Raw genomic sequence first — 25,977 nt, 5'->3', positions numbered from 1 at the left:
ATCTATCTGGCTCTGGTTCAGAGAATATCTGGTGATTGAATGAACATCAAGCAGGTGAATACGCCTCAATCTGGCTAAAAATGTTTATAAATTTTACACCAAGATGAAAATTCACCATTACATAGGTGGGATATGATCCGTTTTAGGAAGTCTAACCTGAATAGAGAGATTTCCCCTCCTTATAGGAAGTCTTGGTAGAATGGCCAACTTGTCCCTTCCTTGCTTTATTTTTGGTGTCTAATAGGCTGATTGAGGGATGGAAGGTAAGTGAGTGCCAGAAAAAACACAAATCAGAAGTAGTGAACATCACCCTATTCTCTGTGTGTCCTGGGTACCAGCAGAATGCATGACACTGAATAAATGCTAAATAGTATTTTTAAATGAGTAGACATCAGTCTTCTTTGTGACACTGAGTAAATGATAAATTATATTTTTAAATCAATAGATTTCGGTCTGTTTACAAGAACTGAAAATTTGGAGGGGATAGTCTGGTTATTTAGACTATATTTTACATTATATTTCTCTGAAATTCAGGTTTATGAATCTGCATTTCTGCCACCAGAAGTCTGTATTTACCCTTCGTGGTATATAAGTGGATGGCTATTTTCTGCAAACATTGGTATCTTTAGACCACTTCAGTAGCTGCCAATACGTCCCTTCTCATTTCCATACATATTATGTATCATTGACAGCAGCAGACCCATCGGGGTGCAGAGCAATAAGCAATCTTCTGATGATTGATACTTTTTTTTTCTGTGGTATGCGGGCCTCTCACTGCCGTGGCCTCTCGTGCTGCGGAGCACAGGCTCCGGACGCACAGGCTAAGCGGCCATGGCTCACGGGCCCAGCCGCTCCGTGGCATGTAGGATCTTCCCGGACCGGGGCACGAACCCGTGTCCCCTGCATCGGCAGGCGGACTCTCAACCGCTGTGCCACCAGGGAAGCCCTGATTGATACTTTTGATACCACCCTGCTATTTATTGAAGAAACTTCCATTGATTGGCTGCTCCAGGTGTCTGTTCATGAAGACATGGATTAAATCAAAGAGGCTGGCTCATTGCTGGGCCCTTTCTATGCCACTGGGTGGTGTGTAATCCTCACATGACTTCTTATTTGTGCAGACTTTTTCCTAGTACTGCTTTTCTTTGGTTCTTGAGACAATTTATATATGTATAAAGGTTTATTTATATATAATATATATTTGGTTATAGAAAAATGTATGTTCATATAATTATCTATACATAAATAATAATATTTAATAATATAATATTCAAATTTCCTTTTCTTATAAAGATACCAGATTAGATTAGGGCAACCCTAATGCCCTATTTTTACTTAATTACCTGTTTAAAGACCCTATCTCCAAATACAGTCATATTCCGAGGTACAAGGCATTAGGGCTTTAATGTATGAATTGGGGGGGGGGTGATTCAGCCCATAAGAGGTTACATAAGTGAATGTCCCATTTTTTAGGAGATACGTGTAGAAGTGAAATATCATGATGTCTGTAATTTATTTCAAATGGTTTGGCAGGAAAAGAAAATAGTGTATGTCTGGATGTGTGTAATAAACACACACACACACACACACACATACACACATTCTCTTTCTGTCTCTGTCTCTCTTCCCCTCTTTCCTCTATCTCTTTCTCCCTACTTTCTAGTTCATCCTTCCTTCTCTCTAAGGACAACATTTTGACAATTGGTGAATCTGCATAAAAGGTGATCTTTCACCTTAAAATCTGAGAATTTTCAAAATAAGAAGTTGGAGGGGGACAAGAAATATAAGACATAATTCTATTCCACAAGAATCTTATAATCTAGTTAAGAAATGGAAGGCATGTATAGATGAGTCTCAAACAAAATGATAAATGATGAGATAATAGACACAGATTACACAAAGGAAAAAGAATATTTACTCTCCTTCTTTAGCTGAGACCAGAGCAAAATTACAAATTAAACTACAACAACCAAATACGATAATGTGGTAGAAATTTGGCATTTCTCTCTGGTTCATTACTAACATTTTCCATTTAATAGATGTGATCAGTACATTAAAAACACTTTTATGTAAAGTTCCTTAATATTTTGCTTGTTCTGAAATTCATATGACATATTTAGACTTTATATAAGATAAAGGGAATGTCCATACAGGGTGAAACTTGCTCTCTGTGGACATATCTATTGTAAATTTTAGCTTCTAATAATAATGATATTTTTAATGTTAAGTTTTTTTTGAATGTCAGGCATTCTAGTAAGAATTTCTCATCTATTTACTTGTTTAATCCTCAGAGCAGCTATATAAAAATATTTATTTCACCTCCATCTTGCAGGTGAGTTATTGAAGCCATAGCAAGGTTAAGTAACTTGTTCACAACTAATAAACAATCTAATCAGAATTTTAACTAAGATAGTCTTTACTGTAAGCCCATAATCTTAATTACCATGCTATACTGCACCTCTTATGATAAGGGAAGAACTGTGTCTGTCTTATTCAGTACTGTACTATTTAATGGACAAAGTTTTGGGGTTTGTTTTTATTCCTTTTTCTTACTCTTCACTTCACCCCCATTTATTTTACCACAGTTTTAATAATAACTATGTTAAGTTTTATTTAGCATGTTTATGCTTTTCCTGTATTTTAGTCAGCCTTGTTTAACTATAAGAACACAGACCCCTCAAACAGTGGTAACCAAAGATGTTATTATATGATTAAATACAGTATAGAAATTCTCGAGGACATTCAATACCAAAAGTTTAATAATGACTGATGGAGACAAAAGCTGGAAATGGATTTCATTACGAGAACATTTTTTATCAGGATATTCTTCCTGCTTTTTCCCACTAACAATTGTAGACTCCCTGGGTCACAATCCCAAGAGAAATAAATTTGATTAATTTTGGTCATTAGTTTATGTATAAGACATGTATTGGTTACTCTTGGGCCAGATTCCTATTCTTGAAAGGTCACTTGTTATTAAGGGTGCTGGTTGGGGACGATTAGTGTGAGATCGCATAAGTATGTCCATTTTGGCCCATCCCCTATAGCAAGAATTATGGGAAGAAGATCACAATGAATTATGACTGGTAGAGCCTATTAAAACTCAATTACTGTATAGATTTTGTTCAGAGCTGCTTTCAACCTTTGTCTTCACTATCAGAAATACAATCATTTTGTTCTGTTTCTACAAGGAAGGCTCACCTGCCTACCCCAGTACTACCCGTACTCTACCACTATTGTCACATCTGATCATGGATTATGTTAAAGGCTTCACTGAGGTTTACTATAGCTTTCAAGAAGCAACTGCAACTAGAACTAATCACAGAATTCCACTTAAAATTCTCCATGATATGAGTTATGTAGGTAGGATAATAGTTTCCATTTATTTCTAATACTCCTCTTGATTATGCCCTGCCTGTTTTGGCCACTGCAGCACATTGGGTTGATGTCCTCAGAGAATCATCTGTTCTGAATGTAGTCTCAACAAACCGTTTAGAATAAAGACAGTAAGATGAGATCACCTGTGTGGACCAATTGAGTAAGTAATAAGAGCAGAGATCAGCCTCCTATCCAAATAATTTTGAATACTTGTCACTAAATGCATTACCCTAAGTTTGCTCATTTGAACCTCATACAACATTTTCCTGCCAAGCTATAGCCTCTTGAGATTTTCCTACAGTTTGTGCATACTGGCTTGGCATTTCACTACTCTTTTAGTAAAAGCTTAGTATAATTTGCTAACTTGGAGATTTTAGTGTGCTATTCCTCTCCAACTATTTATCACAAATGTATGTTTCATCCAGAGAAGTTTTCATTTATCTTTTTTCCTTTGTCATTACTAAATCAGATCTTTATTCAGACAAACATGGTAAGTAGTTTTAAATATACAATTCCACAAAATTCCTTATGAAAATCTTAACTATATTATATCCAGTAGTGGCTTTTTATTTGAAAAATGCATTTGTATTTTCTCAAAGAGCTCTCAACATATTCAATTTATAGCTAGTTTCTAGCAAAGCTGTGGAGATTATAAAACCTTGATGGTAGACAGAGGGCCCTTCTTTGACTTATACCATCATTACCTGGCACTGTGTTTGCACATTACTGGGGCTCAGCAAGCATTTATTCCATTGAAGTTGTACTGTGCCTCTTAGCAGCATCTCACTTTTTCTTCTGTAGCCTAAAATGTTCAATTAATATTTGGATTCATTAGCTTATTTAGCATGGAAGTGAGGCTCATCAACTACGTCTACCCCCCAACTACCATCCAAAATCAGAGTTTTTTTGGCAAGTACTTTTTCCTCCAGCAAACTGACATGTATAACTTGAAAATCATGTATATAAACTTACCACTGTTTCCTATTATTATCCCCAAACCCTTAATTAAAAAGAAACAGCATCATGTGAAATCAGAAGTGTGGAACAGAGGAAGGAGGAAAACATGTTCGGGTTCAGTATCTTCTACATACTAAACACTATATCTCATTTAATTCGGCAAAATGCATTCTTACTTGGACATGATTTTTATAATTTTTCTTACGAAGAAGCTGGGACTTAGAAGTTAAGTAACTTCCTCAGAATCAAATAGTTACTTGGAATCAGAGTTGAAATTACTTGGCACTGGACAAATATTAATTGGGTGTTTTGGGGTGAAAATTCAGACTTCATGATATTGGTCAGATACTTAAAAAATTGGAAGTGATTTATATCTCACTTTAGGATTATACCATAAAGATTGTAGTCCTTGCTTTTTTTAAACATTTTTTAATTGAAGTATAATTAATTCACAATGTTTTGTTAGTTTCAGGTGTACAGCAAAGTGATTCAGTTTTATATACATATATATATACTTTTTCAGATTCTTTTCCATTATAAGGTTATTACAAGATATTGAATATAGTTCCCTATGCTATATAGTAGGTCCTTGTTGTTTATCTGTAATATTTTATATACAGTAGTATGTATACATTAATCCTAAACTCCTAATTTCTCTCTCTCCCTGCCCTCGCCATCCACTTTGATAACCATAGGTTTGTTTTCTACGTCTTTGAGTCTGTTTCTGTTTTGTAAGTAGTCCTTGCTTTTAAATTGCTTATAATCTAATACTGGATTTTAAATAATTTGTGTAGTATATATACCTCATGATAAGTGAGATTATCTTTCACAAGGAGTTTGACGATTTCTTCATGAAATGAATTTACCTGAACTCAGTGCTTTAACTTTAACCAATTAACTTTCACTTTCATGATTACACTCAGATGAGCATGTATGTACATACTGGTATAGGTTCTAATGGAAATGGAGAAATCTGTCTTAAAAAACTTCTCATAACTATTGATTAAAAGAGAGAGAGGAAGAGAGGAAGGGAAGATGGAAAAAAAAACTCGGATTACAGGTTTTTAGAGCGTCAGTCTTTGCACAGTTATATAGTGTGCTCACATATAAAAAAAGCTTGTGAGTCTGTTGTGCTCACTCTTAATTAGCAATTTTGACGCGCTTTACGTATGAGTGTTATCATCTTTTTTTTTTTTTTTTTTTTGCGGTACGAGGGCCTCTCACTGCTGTGGCCTCTCCCGTTGCAGAGCACAGGCTCCGGACGCGCAGGCTCAGCGGCCATGGCTCACGGGCCCAGCCGCTCCGCGGCATGTGGGATCTTCCCGGACCGGGGCATGAACCCGTGTCCCCTGCATCGGCAGGCGGACCCCCAACCACTGCGCCACCAGGGAAGCCCTATCATCTTTATTTACACATGGAGGAAAATTGATGCACATGCATCAATTAACCTTTCACAGTCTCTCAGCACATTAGAGCTCTACCTACAGTTCTTTCAATGGTCCAAATACTCCAGGAGAAACTTAAAAGTACAGTGTTGTTATTGCTGTCGTTTGTTTATCAGACAAAAATATTTTGTATACTATAGACACAACTAATTACTTTTCCCAAAACTTTTACTTTCTATTTGGAAAAGCAAGGTAGAAAGTCTAAATACTATTTTTGGTATTTATAAATGATAGTTAAAATTCAATATAATTAGAACTATAAAAATTTTAGTTTTTTAAGTGTGTAATACTACAGGAGAACAGGGAAATATTGAGAGGAAGTTGAGCACAGCACATTTCCATAAATGAAGAGACCTGGAGTTTTAAACCAAACCTTGTAATTATCTCTATAAGATACTGGACAAAACTTTTCATCTCTCAGGCCTTTATTATAATTTAATAATTCTACTATCCAAGGTGGAGAAAATATAATTTCATCAGGGTAGTACAGAGGTCAACATTAGCTCAGAGTTTATTTTCATTTGGTACAATTTACCACTGCCTTTTGAATTTGATTTTTTTTTTTCCTTTGGATAGCATCACTTGAAGTAAATCTTTGTTTACCATTCCTGATTTCTGGTTAGCAGACCCACTACCTAACATAGTAGTTTAAAAGTGGCCTTAACACATTCACTGTGAGAAGTTTAAGGTCATATATGAGCAAAGAGAGAATACTTCTTTCTTTATATTTGCTTCTTTCTCTTCTCTTTTTTTCTGTCTCTATCTCTGTGTCTGTCTCTGTCTCTGTCTCTATCTCCCTCTCTCCTGACAGACTTTGTTGCACTCATACATGCCTCAAACATAGTTAATCAATGCCCTGAATTTATCTGTCCATTCAAGCCAGAAGTCACTATGAGCTTCCTGTGTCATATTTTAAAAATCTATGTCGGAGAACCTTATTGACTCAGTGCAACCAATTTATTGGATGCCCAATGGCTAGGTAACCACCACTGATCTAAAATAAGGAAAGGAGTCAGGGGTAAGAGGTACTGCAGTATAAAGGAAGCTGGGCTGCAGGAGTTAAATCTTATGGGGGAAGAACCTCTTCCTTGAAGAGAAAGAAAGAAAAAAAAAAAAATAGATCACGAACGGAACAAATATTCCAAACTGAATTTCCTAACCATAGCATTCTTTGTTTTACAAATAATATCAACATATCAATGTCAGAGACTAGGTTCATGGTGGATAATACAATTTATTTAGAATATCCTGATTAGCAGCCAATTGGGCAATAGACCATGAAGACTTAACTTAGCCCCACTAGATCATGACCTTGTTTTCATTCAGCTGCACTCTTTTCATCTTTCTTTTATAATCATTTGGAAACACTTTTGCCTCACAATTTAATTTCTAAAGAGGTAAAATCCTATTATAGTGACTATGTAAAAATTGTTATTTGGTAATTTACCTTATGGAATACAGATGTCCCTGGACTTACAGTGGGGTTAATTCACAATAGACCCATCATAATTTGAAATTATTGTAAGTCACAAATGCATTTAATCAGCGGTATGTATACATATATCCCTTCCCTTGTAGACCTCCCTCCCACCCCCCGACCCCATCATCCCTATCATCTAAGTCCCCACAGAGCATGGAGCTGAGCTCCCTGCACTATACAGCAGGTTCCCACTAGTTACCTGTTTTACACGTGGTAGTGTATATATGTCAATCCCAATCTCCCAATTCATCCCATCCCCCCTTCCCCACCTGGTGTCTACATGTCTGTTCTCTACGTCTGCATGTAAAGCAACTATACCCCGATGTTTAAAAATGCATTTAATATACCTAACCTACCAAGCATCATAGCTTAGCCTACCCTACCTTTAACATTCTCAGAACACTTACATTAGCCTGCAGTTGGGCAAAATCATACAGCACAAAGCCTATTTTAAAATAAAATGTTGAATATCTCATGTAATTTATTGACTACTGTACTGAAAATGAAATACAGAATGGTTGTATGGGTACAGAATGGCTGTAAGTGTATTGGTCGTTTCCCCTCGTGATCATGTGGTTGACTGGGAACTGTGCCTGCTGCCACTGCCCAACATCATATGAGAGTAAGTACCACATAGTGCTAGCCCAGGAAGACATTAAAATTCAAAGTCTGAAGTACAGTAGCCCCCTCTTATCTGCAAAGGATACAATTCCAAGACCCCTAGGAGATGCCTAAAACTGGGGTTAGTACTGAAGCCTATATATATTCTTTTACTATACTGATGGTTGGGTAGCATATACAGCATGGATGTCCTGACAAAGGGATAATTCACTTCCCAAGTGGGACAGAGCAAGGCAGTGTGAGATTTTATTACACTATTAAAATGGCACATCATTTAAAGCTTATGAATTATTTCTGAAGTTTTCCATTTAATATTTTTGGACCATAGTTGACCGTGGGTAACTGAAACCATGGAAAGTGAAACCATGGATAAGGGAGGCTACTGTATGGTTTCTATTTGATGAGTATCACTTTCATACCATTGTATAGTCAAAAAATCTTAAGTTGAACCATAATTAAGTCAGGGATTATCTGTATGTGTGTGTGTGTTTCATATATATGTATATATATATGAAACAGGTCAACTGCAAGATGGAGATTACACATATTTCTAATGGCTCATTGCTTTTATTCATAATGGGATATGAACTTACTTGTGCTGTTCCCTGTGGCAAAGCAAAATAATAAAGTTCAGGAGCATTTTTTGGAATTGCAGATATTGTAATCTTAAACTTCTGAATTTTCTGAGTATTGATAAAAATCATTGATTACTCAAATAAGTTTTCCTTTTATTTAAATCAAACAAAATTATTTTATAGTAGTCATATTTGTCCTTTAAATTGCTAACCTTCCTAAGTAATAATTTCACAATGCCTTTGTTGTCAGTAGAACATTTGACTTCTATTTCTCCTATAGTGGTGATAGATATTTCAGTTATCATTTACCTTAACCATGAATATTTATCATATAAAATTTTTTCAGTTATATGTGTTAGAAAACTCCATTTAAATCAGCTTAAGCAAAAAGGAGAAATTTAATGGCTCAGATTCCTGAATAAAACAAGCAGTGCTGACTTCAGCATGGCTGGATTTAAGGATCCAGACTATGTCCTCAGGACCTCTGTTTTCTCGTTTTGGTTTACTGAACAAATCTGGTTCACTGCTATGCTAATTACCAGTTAGCTGAACTGTCAATTTCTATTTTAAATTCTTACATAATGGAGAGGTATTCTCCTAAATAATTTTTAGGCACTGTATCAGTCAGAGTTCCACCAGAAAAAAAAAAAAAAAACTAGTAGGATTATTAAATATAGTTTTCTTGTAAGGAATTGGTTTATGCAGTTGTGGGAGCTAGCTAGTTAGATGAAAATGCTTAGGGCGGGCAGTCGGGAAGGCAGGCTGGAAGTTTTGAAGAAGAGCTAATGCTGCAGTCCACATTTGGAATTTCTTCTTCAGGGAAACCTTGGTTCAGCTTTTAAACTTTTCAACGGATTAAATCAAGCCCATCCAGATTATCGAGGATCATCTTTACTTAAAGTCAGATGATTCTAGATGTTAATCACATATACAGAACACCTTCACAGTAACACCTATGTTGGTGTTTGACTGAAAAACTGGAGACTATAGCTTACTAAATTGACATGGAAAGGTGAATATTATAGACACTGATTTAGAAGAAAAATGTCATGAAGGATGAGCAGCAAACAATAACCTAAGACTTTTCTAGGAAAACTTCTAATACAAGATTTAAACAATCTGTTCTCTTTGAAAAACTAATTGGCCTCCAAGTTAGAAATTACTAAAATTGGGAAAAGATCACTGTGAATGAATAGCCTATTTTTAATTCTTTGACTATGACACTAACAAGAGTTTGTTAGAAGATACTGCTTCTGTCAATTAACAGTTTGCAGAGCTACCCAACCCAACCATCTCTGAGTATTCGCAAGTTGTAAAGCACATTTATCTTCAATGATATTACTCCTTATTCCCTCTAGAAGTAGAGGTTAGATACCTTAGAATTCCCTGTTGTATTCCCAGAACGTTGAGCTCAGTAGGTGCTAAATTAATATTTCTAGGAAGAAATGATGAATAGGGAGGGGAAGGGAGAACTGGATAAAAAATATATTTCAATATTTTACCATTATTAATCATGTTATAGTGAATAACAGTACATGTCTTGTCTCTTACTTGTGAAGATGCATCTTCAAGATGAATTTCTGGAAGAAATATTGCTGGATGAAAGAGATTTTAAATGCATATTTAATTTTGTTAGATACTCCCCAAATTCCCACCACAGTGATTGTAGCAATTGGAGATTTCAGCAAGCTCTCCAGATGATTATTGCACACAATAAAGTTTGAGGATCACTGTTTTAGAACATGGATATTTACCTTTCTGAGTATTAACCCTTTGTCCAAAAAATACACCTATAGGAATACATATTTGCTGGCATACTTGTCAGTTTGTACAGCCTACAAAACTGGTTGTTGATGGAACCCCTAAAGGTCACCCTGGTCAAGAAACCCTGGTCTAACAGCATTTATCAATTATTAAAATACCTGTTTTGCCAACTGAACAAGGACAGTTGTTTCCCTTCATCAGCTTCTTTTGGTCTCTGCAGTCTTAGCCTTGCTTAGCCTGCCCTTGATCCTGCCTTTCTACTTAAAACTAAATCAAGAGGGCTTCCCTGGTGGCGCAGTGGTTGAGAGTCCGCCTGCCGATGTGGGGGACACGGGTTCGAGCCCCGGTCCAGGGAGATCCCACATGCCGTGGAGCGGCTGGGCCTGTGAGCCATGGCCACTGATCCTGCACATCCGGAGCCCGTGCTCCGCAACAGGAGAGGCCATAACAGTGAGAGGCCCACGTACTGCAAAAAACAAACAAAAAATCAAGAAATTTGAATAATGTCACTTATGAAGAAGTTATTGCTTTATAGGAGGTTTGCCTTATTTTTCCAAGTATATCTGCTCTTCACAGCTAGGGAAGTGAACATCAAAGAAATCTTTATTTTCTACAGTGTGGTTTTATCTATGTAACCATATGATTTTATCATCACTGCAGTATTATTGTACATTTTATTCCAACAGCAAACCGAGATGGGCACACAAGTATAAACAATAAATAATATATTAAAAAAACTATGCTGTAGTTAAAGTTTCATTTTCACCATGCTATTTTTTCCTCCATTTAGTAAGAATTTAAAATAGAAATTGTCAGTTCAACTAACTAATAATTAGCATAGCAGTGAACCAGTTTTGTTCAGCAGTCCACAACTTCATGGATACTTACCTTAGCTGCCTCTGAGACAGCCATCTGTGTTATTTCAGCTCAGAAAAATGCCTTTATAAACCAGTAAGACTTCCTAAAGTGAAGAAATTAGGTTATACATGTCTGCATATTTCAAAGTGCAACTTTTTCACATCGAATATATTGCTGCAAATATTCTACTGTTCCACATGAATCAAGTATATTGAGCATGAACTTTTGAGTACTGACATCCTGCATCCTGACCCATGAAGGAGTCCTAAGATAGCATTGCCCTTGGTCATGAAAAGTAATATGCCCAAACTGTAAAATGCATTCTTCATATCAAATGGAATGACACCTTGAGATTTTACAGACAGGCAGAATTCCTGAGAAAAATCTGGAGGCTCAATATATTCCGTAAATATATTTTATGAACGTTATTATAGTACTAGAATGCTGCTCTCTAATCATCCTATTTTCACCCAATTAACTAACTATCAAGTCCTGTTGACACAGACCCCAAAGTATATCTTGAATCTCTTTCCTCTTTTCCATTTACCCCTGTGCTAATGCATACCTACCAAACTGGTATCTCCTTATCTAATCCATCCAACATTCTCAGTCCATCTTCCTCATGGGGAACATCATTACATTCTTAAAATTACTGTTGATTATATAAATATCTTACTTTAAGGAAAGAAACAAAATTTGCTACATTCTGGGAGTAGATGGTCTAACCCCCTTAGGAGTACATCCAAATGCTCTTATAGTCTGGTATCTATAGGTAGGTAGAATTTAATATTGAGGAGATGCCATTAAAAATGAAAATTGGCCAGACACAGGAATACTAAATCTTATCATGAACTAATATCACTACTCCCTACAAGTTCTCCAAAGGGAATTGTGTGCAAAAGAGGTCAATGCATTCAAACTGAGGCAAAGCCATAATTTATTATTAGCTAATGATTTGGGCCCAGAGAATTAAAGTGAGCTACACTGGATAATGTGGAAAACCAACTTATTTTCATATGCTAGAATGGCCTTATCCATATTTTTTGCCCCTTTAACATAATTTTAAGTCTGAGTTTTAGATTTTATTTTCCAATATGTGGAAGTCAGTCCAGAGCTTATACAAATATATGTAGATATATAGATGGAGAGAGAAACTTAGTATGGGCAGATACATAGTTAAGTTGTGAGCATACAATGCTGAGTAAAGTAGATATGGCCTTTGTCTTCTTGGAGATTGTAGTCTACTTAGTGAACACATCTTAACCTTATCTTTGTGTGTGTATGTGTGTATCTATTTTATGCAATTAAATAAAGAAGGGTGTGATAAAAAAATACAGAATGTCTATCAGGCAGACCTAATTGATATTGGAAAAGCAGGAAATGTCTTTCATAGAAATTGACATTTAACTTGAAAACTAAAGCCGAGATCAGAATAGCATGGTAGAAATTACTTTCCAGACTTGGAGACAGAATATGTGAAGTGGAGAAAGGAAGAAAATTTGTGGATTGTTTAAGGCACTGAAAGATGATCAAGGTATTAGAATTTTCTACAAGGATACTGCTAGATGGCCAAGGTATTAGAAGCAGGGAAATATATTACTAGATGGAGCTGCAGAGATAGGCAGAGACTAGAACATGCAACCGTTGTGGGCAGTGTTAAGAATGTGAGGTTTTATTTCGACTGTCATCAACAGCTGTTGAAGGGTTTTATAATACATAATCCACCTTGAGGAGGGATACAGCCTATTTGTGAGACCCTCAAAAAACAGGAGATGGTGCAAGATAAGAAGAAAGTAATATTCTGGAATTAGTTTTGGAGAAGGTACTGATTTTATATCTACTCCTGAGATTCTTGTAAGAAACCCACATTTTCAGTGACTGCTGGGAAAGGATGACCTCAAGAGATGCTAAGTTTCACTAAGATTCAGTAAAGGCAAAAAGGTGGAATGAACATTCATAGTATAGTCTTAGGATATTGAGGAGTTTGTGATCATAGAGTAGGAGATTCAGAGGGCAGATCAGAAGGATTTGGGTAGGAAGAGAGGAGTTTGTATCAGTGGACAGAGGTCAGGCCGCCCTACACTTTGAGCAGAGACCTGTGTAAATAAGGGTGAGAATAATGAACAATTTTGTTTTAGATATAGATGGGTCTATAAGGTTTCAGTTACAGCCTGAGAATAATGGCTGCCTGGGAGTCGAAATGCTAGGCCAAGTATGTCATTATCTTTTAGGTGGTTAGATGCGGTAGTTGCAATTTAAGTGTAGCCATGGCTGGTAGGCATGAATGAGTGAACATAAACCAAGTGTCAGGCAATGTCAATCCAGGGAAAGAGGATTAGGTATTAATCTCACTGTGTCCCAAGCTATGTTAAACACTGATGAAATATCTATGTGATGAAGATAAAAAGAAATAATACAATAATATGCAAATCTTTCTGTTTCTCCACATTTTTTTTATCACTTCCTTTTTACAGTGGCAGGTTTATTACTTGCTGAGTTAACTTCTAGCTCTCAGAATATGGAAAATGAAAAAAACAAATGGAAAGAAAAGCCTAAGAGACAAATTTGTCTAAAAAGATGGGGCTTCCCTGGTGGCACAGTGGTTGGGAGTCTGCCTGCCGATGCAGGGGACACGGGTTCGTGCCCCGATCCAGGAAGATCCCACATGCTGCGGAGCGTCTGGGCCCGTGAGCCGTGGCCGCTGAGCCTGCGCTTCTGGAGCCTGTGCTCCGCAACGGGAGAGGCCACAGCAGTGAGAGGCCCGCGTACCGCAAAACAAAACAAAAATAATAATAAAAAGATGAGTTAGAGGCAGTATTGGGGTAAGATGGGGATTGAGAGAGGCTGTATTTGAATTTGTGAGAGAGTTTAGCCAGATTGAATTTAGGAAGGACAGTTGGATATCTATGTCTTGAATAATAAGTTTTTAAAAAATGAAGAAAGATGGTTTTAAAAAATTATTGTCCATTATTAATATCCTTCTTCTCTGTGTTTTCATGGGAGATGAAAGAAAAAAGTTTCAGATGCTTTCTTTTTATATATTTATTTTATATGTATATATTTATGCCAAGTTGGGGTTATATGAGGATTACATGTGAACATTATAAAATGATTGCTTTATATAGAGTTAGCATTTCAATATATATTTCCTAAGGCAGTATGATTTTTTATTGTTCAAAATCTTCAGTGCAAGAGTTATCTGAATCTTCAAATAGAACATTAAACAATGTAGTGTTTTACTCCTGGCATGTAAGCTTCCAAGTACAGAAACCCACTGAAGCCGGCTCAGATGTATATGGATCTCCCAAGAGGATATGGAGACTCCCATGGGTTTACATAACAAAGGACCCAGGACTCCTGGGTCCTAGAGAACTCCTTGCTCGAGCACCACATGGCTCCTGCCATCCCATCTCTATCTCATGACTCCCCTACTTCTTTACATAAGCTCTGGTATTCCTCCTCTCTCAACGCCCCCAACCCCTCCCCACCCATGTTAGCACAGCTGCCCAGTAGGTGAGCTCCACACTGTTTGGTTTTGATTAATGAGAGAAAGGGTCTTAGTTATTTAGCTCAGCCTATGATTTGGTTTCAGTTCCATCACACGTCCCCCCTTGGCCTCAGTATCAGTAACCAGGGGAGGGATACTGAGTGGGGAACACTAAGTGAGTGGGGCAGGTTTAGGTAAATAAGAATGTTGGCTGACATATCTAATACAGTAACACTTCTGGCGGGATTATTAGTGGGAATGTTTCCAGAATATGGAGTAGCCAGCTGAGAGAAAGAGTCTGTATGTCAAGTTTAATTTCTGTGTGTTTATGTATGAACTGAAAACCAAGTTCAAGAGAGATTTTTCAAACAATGAAAGCAAAAACTCCAATCAAGGAAAACTCAATAAATAACTGTCTTGAATAGTCTTGGTTAGCCAGAGAAAATAGTTTGTTTATCTTCCACATCCCTTAAGCAGCAGGAGCTGATAGAAATTGAATTTAAACTACTAACTCCAGAGACTCATTACCCTTTAATATTCACAATTGCATTTTAGAATTACGATGCTAAATATTTAATATTTCTACTTTAGTTCTGAGTATACTTTAATTACTCTGTATGATGTAGAAAATCACTTTCTTGCTCAATTTTTGTATATACAATGGAAGAAAAAATAAAGTTGTATTACACAGTTGTTTTTAAAACAGACTGAAAAATGAAGTTTCTAATGTAATCCTTGCTAAGAAAGATATATATCATTTTCCTGAAATGTAAAGATATGAAATTCTCTAATTTAACACATATTAATACACATGGAGGGTTTGCTAGGCCCTAATCAGAGCAATGATTTTTTTTTAATCTAGCAATATGTGGCCCTCTGGTTTTACATCTCACTCCCCTCTCATTTATTTCTTAACCAAAATCTTGTCGTGTAACTTCATTTTTCAGCAGTTAAAAATGAATGATAGATAATTTCATTGTGCGGACTCTGAAAATTTCTAAATTCCATCATTAAGCTATAATCAAAGTGGTAGGGGTAAGAATGATGACACAAAACCAGGGTTGACTATGCAGTTCAAGGATGTGGATAGGACTCTGATCTGTTTAAATTCCCCTTTGTCTTTTTGGACGAAGTACAAAAGTAGGGAAGAATCATTTAAAACAGATATCACTGGGACAAGTAAGTCTTATTTTTATCAGCTAAAGAAAAAAAGTACATGTTTTAAGACATCAGTATGTGTAACAACTGCTTTGCCTTAAAGCATAGGGACGATTAGGGCCGTAACTCTGTAAGCACATTGCTCTATCACTGTCGGTGAGTGCTCCCTTTGTGACTTTTGATTTATGTCAGGCAAGTTTACCAACAATACTCAAAGTTTCTTACTATCCCCAATTGTATAAAAAAACTTATATATCTGTAGTAAAATAGGACTAGTCATGTAATCAACAAAAATGTCAGATAAAATCAGTTTCCCATATTAGTTGAGATAAGGAAGACAAAATGACAAACTCCTATTTACTACAGCTGCCAAATTATAATGAATGAACTGGGTGAATAATTAAAAGTTTGAAAGAAATGTTCCTGTCCTTTATGAACTAATAGTTAAACATATCTTAGAGACAGTAGTTGGGATGTTGTTTTATTTTTATTTTAATTTTTTTGTTAGTGGGAATTGAATAGAATGACATTTAAAAAGTAAGTGAAGAACAAGAGAATAGCAATCTCAATTCAATTTCTTCTTTATTCTGGAGAATAAAAAATAATTGATATAGCAGGAAAGAACAGGGAAAGAAGAAATGTCGGTATTGCAGATCTGAGGGAATGGAGCATAGGACAGATTTTTTTTTTTTTTTTTTTTTTTTTTTTTTTTTGCGGTATGCGGGCCTCTCACTGTTGTGGCCTCTCCCGTTGCGGAGCACAGGCTCCGGACGCGCAGGCCTAGCGGCCATGGCTCACGGGCTTAGTTGCTCCGCGGCATGTGGGATCTTCCCGGACCAGGGCACGAACCCGTGTCTCCTGCATCGGCAGGCGGATTCTCAACCACTGCGCCACCAGGGAAGCCCCATAGGACAGATTTGGGAATGGTCTTCACCAATCACCATGAGTTGGATGCACGGATTGCTACACTGGGGTCTCGGCTGTACTAGAAGCAGCAAAAGATACTTGGTTTCTGGTGGGAGGAATTGCTGAAAGTGTGACTGAGAACCCTGGAAATTAAGAGAGTTAAATGTTCAGAAACACTGAATAATATGGAATATATGAGATTTCAAACCACCGTCTTTGGGCTTCCCTGGTGGCGCAGTGGTTGAGAATCCGCCTGCCGATGCAGGGGACGCGGGTTCGTGCCCCGGTCCGGGAAGATCCTACATGCCGCGGAGCGGCTGGGCCCGTGAGCCGTGGCCGCTGAGCCTGTGCGTCCGGAGCCTGCGCTCCGCAGCGGGAGAGGCCACAGCGGTGAGAGGCCCGCGTACCGCAAAAAAAAAAAAAAAAAAAAAAACTAGAGAATCAAACCACCATCTTTGCTTCTTTTTAGGGAATTTGTGGAATAGAGCATAGGCTTACCTGTTGGTTTCTAAGCCCAGAGGCAGAAATGATAAAGTACAAAACTATTACATTTCAGTTCAAAAAGCATAACATAATCGAATTATGAGAAAAATCAGGCAAACTCAAGATAGGGATATTCTTCAGCACAACTCACATTTACACATTAGAAATGGTAACATTATGAACAAAGGAAGGCTGAGGAACTATTCAAAATTAAAGGAGTTTAGAGAGAAAAGACAGTTAAGTGCAATATACGATGCTGGATTGGATTCTAAATTAAAGAAAAAAAGGAATTTTTAATATATAAAACATTGGTCAACAGGCAAAATCTGAATAAAAGCTGTGCATTGTATCAGTGTTAAATGTATTAAGTTTGATAGATGTACTGTGGGTATGCAGGAGAATGTCCTGGTATTCAGGAGATGCGGGCTGAAGTTTTAGATGAAGAGAATCGTCATGTCTGCAATTTCCTATCAAATGGTTTAGAGTACTAGAAATAGCCAGAGGAAAAACGGTGAACAAATGGTGAATCTAGGTGAAGGGTATAGACATTCATTCTATAATTCTTACAACTTTTCTGTAGGTTTGAAATTATTTCAAAATAGTGAGTTAAAAACAAAAGGCATGACAAACATTTGTGTTACGGCTCTGACAGTGGCTATCCAAGTAGACTTTGAGCCAATTTCATGTGTAAAATAGAAAAAATCTGACCCTTCTGTCTCATAGGTAATTATTAAGATCAGTGAGACAATGGGGTCACAGAGCACTATTTCCTTTTTCTAAAATTTGGACAAATATTTTATAAGAAAGAAAAGAGTGAGTTTTTTCAACCCAGCTACATTTATATCACAAATGAAATTTAGTTAGGTTTTCGATAATTAAAACTAGCTTTTGTTTATAATGATAATAGTCATACCTCAATTAAAGAATGCCCTGAGAATAAAGCTTTTCTCTGTGATAATAGTAGATAATTTTAAACTAAAATTAAACAGTACTAAAACAAGCAAAGAAACATCTACAGTCATAGTCATGTGACATAATCATAGTCACAGTCATAATCATGTGACTCTGGGTATTTATTGCTTGCAGATTTATGGTTTTAGTGTTATTATCCTGGAGAATACTTCCATTTCTTGCACTTCAATTACAAGTGAGCAGAGCTCAACATAGTCAGTATTCTGAAATCTGGGGAAGTTCAATTTGATGTAAAGACCACCTTTCACATCACCACTCAGCCCTAGTTATTCTGCTATGTGCTGGAAGTACAATGACCAATTCTTTACTGTTTCTTCTAGCTCAATGCCATTTCACATACCCAAAGTCCTCCTGTTCTTTTGATTTTACACTTCCATTAAAGTAGCAAAATTTGGGTGAATCGTGTATTTATACTTTTTTTCATATTTTGGCTTAAGTTTATTCAGATGGGGAGATTACCTCAACCAGTTTTATTATGACCTGGAATAAATATGAGAATCACTTGAAACATTCCTGCAATATTGGTCAGTATCACTGAAAATCTTCTTGTACAAATTATTTACATTTTCCTGACCTCCTTCATTATCATCTGGTTCACTCTTCCTCCATAACTAAACTTTTCAAAGAGCAGTACCAAAAATTACTAGTGTTTTAACAAATACAAAATTCAATGACATCTCTATCTATATTCTTTTTAAAAAATTTTTTGGGAAGTGATTGACCCAGCCAGCCAGTCCAATACTCTATCATGGAACTTTTCTCCCTTAGGCCTCAATAAGAGTCTTTGACCAAAACCTTGGATCTTATTTGGTCATCTTTCTTCAATAACACGCCTCCAAGGTTCTTGGCTTGGCACTCCTCTCTTTTTTTCTTTTAGGATCACGTGTAATTAAGTCATCTCAATGTGACTTGAGAGAAGTTCTCATCTCCAGCCTCATGTTTCCTCTTCAGCACTATGTAGATAGTGCAACCACCTGCTTCATATGACTGACTATACATAGTCTGTACATAACATGCTATACACAGTGGGCCAGAGCCTCTAACTTTCTATCCCAAAGCCAAGCTACCTGCACACCAGCATCTATTCAGTTCTGTGAAGTGGACCAGTCAGAAAAGGAAACTATGAAAGGACAGGCATTTTGGTATGAGGTGAGGAAGAGAGTTTCTTATAATAGGAACAGTGGGCAGTGTTCTACAGTAAGGAAGAGGGAAACTAGATAATGGTAACAGTAACTCAAGATAATTATGAACAAACTGATTAACAAGTGAAGAGGAGGAGATGAAAGATGGAAGCAGAAAGAGATAGTGATAGCGATGAGAGAATGAGGTAGTGCAGGAGTAGAGGTCAGAGCATTTAGCATGACAAACAGCACCATATGCCCTTTTATTTGTTCTTCACTGGAATAGAAATCTCTTCACCTGAATGACATGTCACTTGAAAATAATTTTTAACTTATTGTGATAAATTGATCTTTCAAGAATATTTGGGGAAATATATACTTATAATAAAATCTGGCTCACATTATCACAAACCAGTATGCATTAATGTTAAAAAAAAATTAGTCAAAACCTCCCACCACAGAAAGAGCTAAAGTTTAAATACTCTTTAGCTTAAAAGATACCCCATACTGTTAGATGATGCAACAATGTTGAGAAAAGTCACTAAAAACTAATTCACCAAGTTTGTAAAATCAAATATTCTATACTCTAGGTAATCTTAATATTGCTCAGTCACTGGAAATCAGATTATTCTTGAGATTGTATTTAAGTCAAGGCAAGATGGTCTTCCATTTACAAATGTAATTTACTCTCATGAGTAGGTAATCTTGTTAAAATATTGTCAGGTTAATTGAAATTGATTTGTGTTTACTAAACATTGTGAATACTAATCAAATATTAGGCACTGAAGCATTGGAGGTACTAAAACCTTTGACAGACGCTGTTTGTGCTTCATAGAAGGATTTCTTGTCTCAGAAGTCAACATTGCTTTTCAGCCTTTTCTTCAAAAATTATATAAAGAGAAAATGAAAAGAAACGGCCTGCATTTGCTTTATGAAATTTTATAAACTGGGAATATTTGGGAGGATTTGGGATTGGTTTGGGGGGAATTATTTATATTTTATTTCCACTGTTACAAATAGCACATTCGCTTTTCCATCTGCTTAATTCCATTCCAGGTTTGCTATTCTCTACCACTCATAGCTTCACTGAGCTCCACATAATAGCTTTTATAGGAGACAGGCATTACCAGGCAATTTGAAAAGCAGGTTGAAGATAAAGCCTGATAGCTCACATGCCCTGGCCTGGTGACTTGGCTCATTTCTGAAGCTTATTCCAAATAGGCCCTACACATCTCCTGTAGTATATGTGTATTGGCTCTATGACGCTTAAAGAAACATTTCCCCTAATACAAAAATAAACCCATCATAATCATTCATTTTGGGGAAATTTTACAGTTGTTAGTTAACCTGCTCCCTCATGCCCTGCAATATTCATTAGCAGATTTCTCTGTTTATGAGTGATATTATATGGAAATGGTTATGGGAAGCTAACAGATGTAACCACTGAAATAGATTAAAAGGAAAAGTTCTGTTTTTTACAGATGGTTCTATTGAATATGCTTCCCCCCTCCCTCCACTTTAACATTTAGTTTTCTTTCAACAGAAAACTTTTCTTTACTGACTACGGGAATGTGGCCAAAGTGGAGCGATGTGACATGGATGGGATGAACAGAACAAGGATAATTGATTCCAAGACAGAGCAGCCAGCTGCACTGGCACTAGACCTAGTCAACAAATTGGTTTACTGGGTAGATCTTTACTTGGACTATGTGGAAGTAGTGGACTATCAAGGACAAAACAGACATACTATCATCCAAGGCAGACAAGTAAGTAGAATTTGGTTCGGAAATGCAGCTAAGGTAATAAAATGGATGGTATCATACTAGGAAGAAGACTGAAAATTGCAATGTTGAAAATTTCTTATGAAGTCAAGCTGCAATGGGTCATAAAAACTGTAATGCGTTTGCTATATGGGAGAATGTTCTTTACACAGTGTACTGTGTACTCCATAGTATGGGGAAGGGGAGGGGGCTCTCTCCCCCTCTTTCCCTCTATTAAAAAAAGAAAAAAGCACACAAAACAGAAACCAGCGGAAATAAATCAAAAAACAACAAACAAAACCAAAAATGCTACACTAGTAAGAAAGAAAAGTATTAGAGTAGGACAGTAAATATGACCTACTTACTAAAAACTAATTTAAGTAGTTCATTTGTAAGAAACTGAACTATCATCAGTCCCATGTGGCATTGGAGATTTATATAGTTTTTCTGCTAACAATGCATATGCTGGCTCACAAAAGTATCATTATTATTTTAATAGGTTGGATTAAATTTTGCCTTCTGATGTATTCAGGTACTTCCTAAAATAAGAATTTTGTGAAAAGCACTGAGGTCAAAATTTTTCCCATCTGTATAGTTTTCCCCTTGCTGAATTACAAGTTTTTGCAAATAACACTCAATAAACGCCTGAAGGAGATCTCTAAGTGTAAATAAGCCTTATTCACTAGTTTACTTTTTAAATTCAATTTTACCTCACTGATCTCACTAATTTTATGTGAGATTCTCATTCTATGGAGCTGAAATAAGTGACTCTGTTTTCTTTTGCAGTGCAAGGCACAAATATTCTGTAATTGTCCTGTAAACTTACTTTGCCTTTAAAATCAGCTTTTAACAATGAAATGTTTTCACTTCCTTGGCAGATTAAAAAAATGCGCTAATCTGGGTGGTTAAAAAAAGTGTCCAATATTAGAGGTGAGGTCACTTATTTCTCTCTCACCTTTGACTGTCCTTAAAACTTTGATTTCCTTGGCAGTCTAGTTATGACCTTAGAGGACCTAGTCTCTAAAGTGAGTATGATGGACCTTCTTTTTACATATATGTAATTAAAATTTTAAACCTTGAAACAAGAATGAGGAATTCAAATGATCTTCCCCATGACTACTTTTAAAAGTTTTTTAGTATCTGAAATTTTTAATTATCCTTTTTTTCTCCCATTTCCATTGCCTGTGTTTTGCTGGTTCCCTAAACATATGCTTAGTCTGCTGCCATCATGTAATCCAACAAAGATAAAATATTATATTTGTCCTGTAGGCAGAATGGTCTATGCACCACACCAAGCTCCTGCCACCTCTGTTGGGGGTAGTTAGCAGACTGGGCAACAATATAGGTACTTTATGGTAAACAAACCCTTCTGAAGGAAAGCAGCGAGGCAGTGAGTAAAATTTGATGGCTATTGTGTGAACATGTTTTCTGCCCTCACCAGTTGCCCCCTCTGTAGCCATGCTTACTTTCTCTCCTAAGGCTTGGATTGGCAATTACATAGACAGCAATGTGTTTAGGCCACAATCGCACACTTCCAGATGACTGGCCCCAAACTTTAAGCAAAGCATGCATAAAATAAATGGCAATTAATGGAAGACTTCAGCTTGCTTGTAATTTTTACAGGAAAAAAAAGTATTGCCCAAATCAAAATTGGGTCATAGATATATTTAGTGAATATGATGTCAGTTATGTGGAAAATATTATTAGTAAATACACACATGCCTCCCCCTACAAACACTTACTAGAGAGTAACACTAACATTGAAAATGATTATTGGGGCTTTAACATAGAATGATTCTCCCCCTTAATTCCTAAAACTTTCATTTGTAGCCTAGACATGAAGAAATGAAATACGTCCAAAAACAACGTGAAAAGCCAGTCTTCTTTTACTCAACATCTCCTGTGAGAGGATCACGAATAGTAATAGAGACATGTAAGCTAGAAAGATAGCAAATCAAATGCTTTTGCTTAAGGTATAGAACTGGCATGATTTACTAAGTAGAAATTTTTGTGATTTTTGTTCTATATAAAATTTTTTTACAGTCAAACCATGCATAACTTCTCAAATTCTCTTGACTACAAATCTATACGAGAAGTACAATATAATGCCAAATGATAATGACAAATGCTTTTTCATCAAAATCTGTACAGCAAATCAATTGACAAATCTACCATACCTTGGTCCAGAACCATTTTAAATTGAGTATACTACAAGGCATGCCCAAAGGCAATGTGCCTAGCATGTGCCTTTTTGTATGAGAAAATCAGTATACTTATTTTTCCTTTGCTTTACTGGAAGCTTTCCATCAGTTCAAGAAGTCTATTCTTACCCACAGTCCCCAAGACCTGTGCCAAGGAGAAGAGTTACACTGTTTACTGTGAAGTGTCGTGGAGAGCAGTAAACATTGTTATTCTTAAATCAGAGTTCCATTTTCATTATGAATAGGCTTTAGAAAGAGTGCAATTTCTGAGTAGAATGCTGACATTTACAATTATTCCAAATATGTGATTTTGTTGTTTACTATTTTCCATGCTGGGGCTACTATTAGTCTAAATGTAACCTGTATTTTTTTTAAAAATGGGGGCTTCCCGGGGCTTCCCTTGTGGCGCAGTGGTTGAGAATCCGCCTGCCGATGCAGGGGACGCGGGTTCATGCCCCGGTCCGGGAGGATCCCGCATGCCGCGGAGCAGCTGGGCCCATGAGCCATGGCCGCTGGGCCTGCGCGTCCGGAGCCTGTGCTCCGCAACGGGAGAGGCCACAACAGTGAGAGGCTCTCGTACTGCAAAAAAGGGGAAAAAAAAAAAGGGATTTTCAAAGGTGTTTTCTCATCAGTCGTTTCACAGGCAAAGCAAGCCTTTTACATATTCTACATATCCATGGCTATATGAAAATGTAGCCCACAAAAATATATCAAATTTTATATAGCAGTGCCATAAGCATGTTATTGAATATGCTTGAAAGTTTGGTTCACACTAGGCTTTGAAAAGTAGCTATTGAACATGTTTTCTTAATGAAACATGAATAAAATTATCTCCCATACATTGGGTAGTGCTTTAACCACTACTGCATAATGTTTTATTCTTAGAGAAAAAATTTAAATTAGTGAAATGTCAAATTCTATGAGAGAAGATAAATGATAATATGGTTTTGACTCTCCAACTATGGGAATTTTCCACAGGAGTAAATAGCAATCATTTTTTCTTTCAAGTTGAAAGCAACATAATTAAAAGTCATAGTCATTTTTGCCCCTTTTTATAGGTCAAACATCTTTATGGTATAACTGTGTTTGAAGACTATTTGTATGCAACCAATTCTGATAACTTCAATATCATACGGATAAACCGATTTAATGGCACTGATATTCATTCATTAATTAAAATGGAAAATGCTCGAGGAATCCGAATCTATCAAAAAAGAACTCAACCAACAGGTAAGATGCAAGACTTCTTCATAGCCTTCACAATGGCAAATTGAATGGGGATATGATCCTTGTGCCTTTGTTTGGTGTTAAAGTGGGTGAGCCATAAATTATCTGTTTTGATAGCAAAAATGTACATGTCTGCATGATAAAATGGAATAGAGCTCCCTTCCCAAGTCTAAATGACAAATTGTTCAGTTGCTAGTGAATCGTTTTTACAACCATAGAATTAAAATGACGGCTAGATTTAGATTCAGGAAGGAACTTTCACTCTTGATGTATGTATACAGGAAACCCAGATGCTAAGACTTTAGGAAATTTTTTTATATCATTCTGGGAAACATTTCAAATTAGGTGATTTTCTTGTAGTATCTGTCTAGATTTTATTGCAGTCACTGGGGTCTCTTGACTGAACATCCCAATCATTCCTTAACACATGTTAAATAAAAAATAAATTTTAACGAGAAGGCTACATTTCTAAGTATTCCTCAAAAACACTAACTACTTTGCATTGTAGGTTAGTGATGCTTGTTCGTCAATACAGTTTAGGCTCAATCACATATAGAATAATGTAACATACAAAAACTACCACCCAAATGTCCATCATCTTTTTGTGCTTCAAATTAAAATGAATTTAGAATTATCTAACCATTAACATAAATTTAGCTTAGGCAATGTATTATCACATACACATATTGTGCTTACAGGAAATTCAAATTTTGAATTCTGTAGGTAACCTTATTAGAGTTTTATATTAGGTTTTATTAATTCACCAATTATTCATTGACCATTTACTATGTGCCAGGAACTATTCTATGTCCATTGAGAATATAGTTGTGAATAAAACAGACCAAAATATCATTGCCTTTATGAGATTTGCATTGTTGTAAAGAAGACATAATTTTTAAAAACCAAGTAAATTATTATTCTATTAGAAGATAGTAAGTGCTATGGAAAAAGATAAAGCAAATGAGTGCCAGGAATGGGGGTAGTTTGCAATTTTATATTGAATGGTCAGAGGAAGTCCCATTGAGAAGATGACATTGCATGAAGACTTTAAGTAATTAAAGGAGGAGAGAGGCAGGTATAAAGATGAGCACACACAAAAACCACGAGGAAGAGCATGCTTGGATTGTTCAGGGAGCAACAAGGAGACCCATACGTCTGGAGCAGAGTAAAAAGAGGAAGAGAAGTAGGCAATTAAGCTGGAGAAGTGAAGGAGGACCGTAACAAGCAGGGCCCTGCAGACAGTTGTAAAAACCTTTGCTTATACTTTTAGTGAGATGGGGAGTCCTTAGGAAGCCTTAAGCAGAGGAGTGTCATAATCTGATGGACTTTTTAAAAGGAATCAGTATGGCTGCTATATTGACAGTAGGCTGTCAGGGACAAGGGTAGAAAGTTAGAGATGCTGGTGGATTGGACCAAGATGGTAGTAGTGAAGGTGGTGAAAAGTGGTTAGTTAGACTCAGAATATATTTGAAGGTATAGCCAACAGCATTTCTTAATGGATTTGATGTGGGATGTAAATTTAAAAAGAGCCAAGGATGATGACAATTAGGCTGAGCAACTGGAATAATTGAGTTATTTTTGAGC

General features: G+C 36.5%; 1 protein-coding gene across 7 annotated transcripts in view; it reads left to right on the top strand.

Moving 5' to 3' along the window:
- Positions 1–25,977, top strand: part of LRP1B (LDL receptor related protein 1B) — a 1,895,525-nt gene that overhangs the window by 1,022,741 nt on the left and 846,807 nt on the right. For all 7 annotated transcript variants that reach the window (XM_067025946.1, XM_067025948.1, XM_067025945.1 and 4 more), the window contains 2 exons: positions 20,749–20,971; positions 24,225–24,396. In XM_067025946.1, the coding sequence (XP_066882047.1) occupies positions 20,749–20,971; positions 24,225–24,396 (395 nt within the window). The remainder of the gene's footprint in view (positions 1–20,748; positions 20,972–24,224; positions 24,397–25,977) is intronic.

This window comes from Kogia breviceps, chromosome 2, assembly GCF_026419965.1.
Source record: "Kogia breviceps isolate mKogBre1 chromosome 2, mKogBre1 haplotype 1, whole genome shotgun sequence".
Classification (NCBI taxonomy): Eukaryota; Metazoa; Chordata; class Mammalia; order Artiodactyla; family Physeteridae; genus Kogia; species Kogia breviceps.
This window is presented reverse-complemented; position numbering and strand designations above follow the sequence as displayed.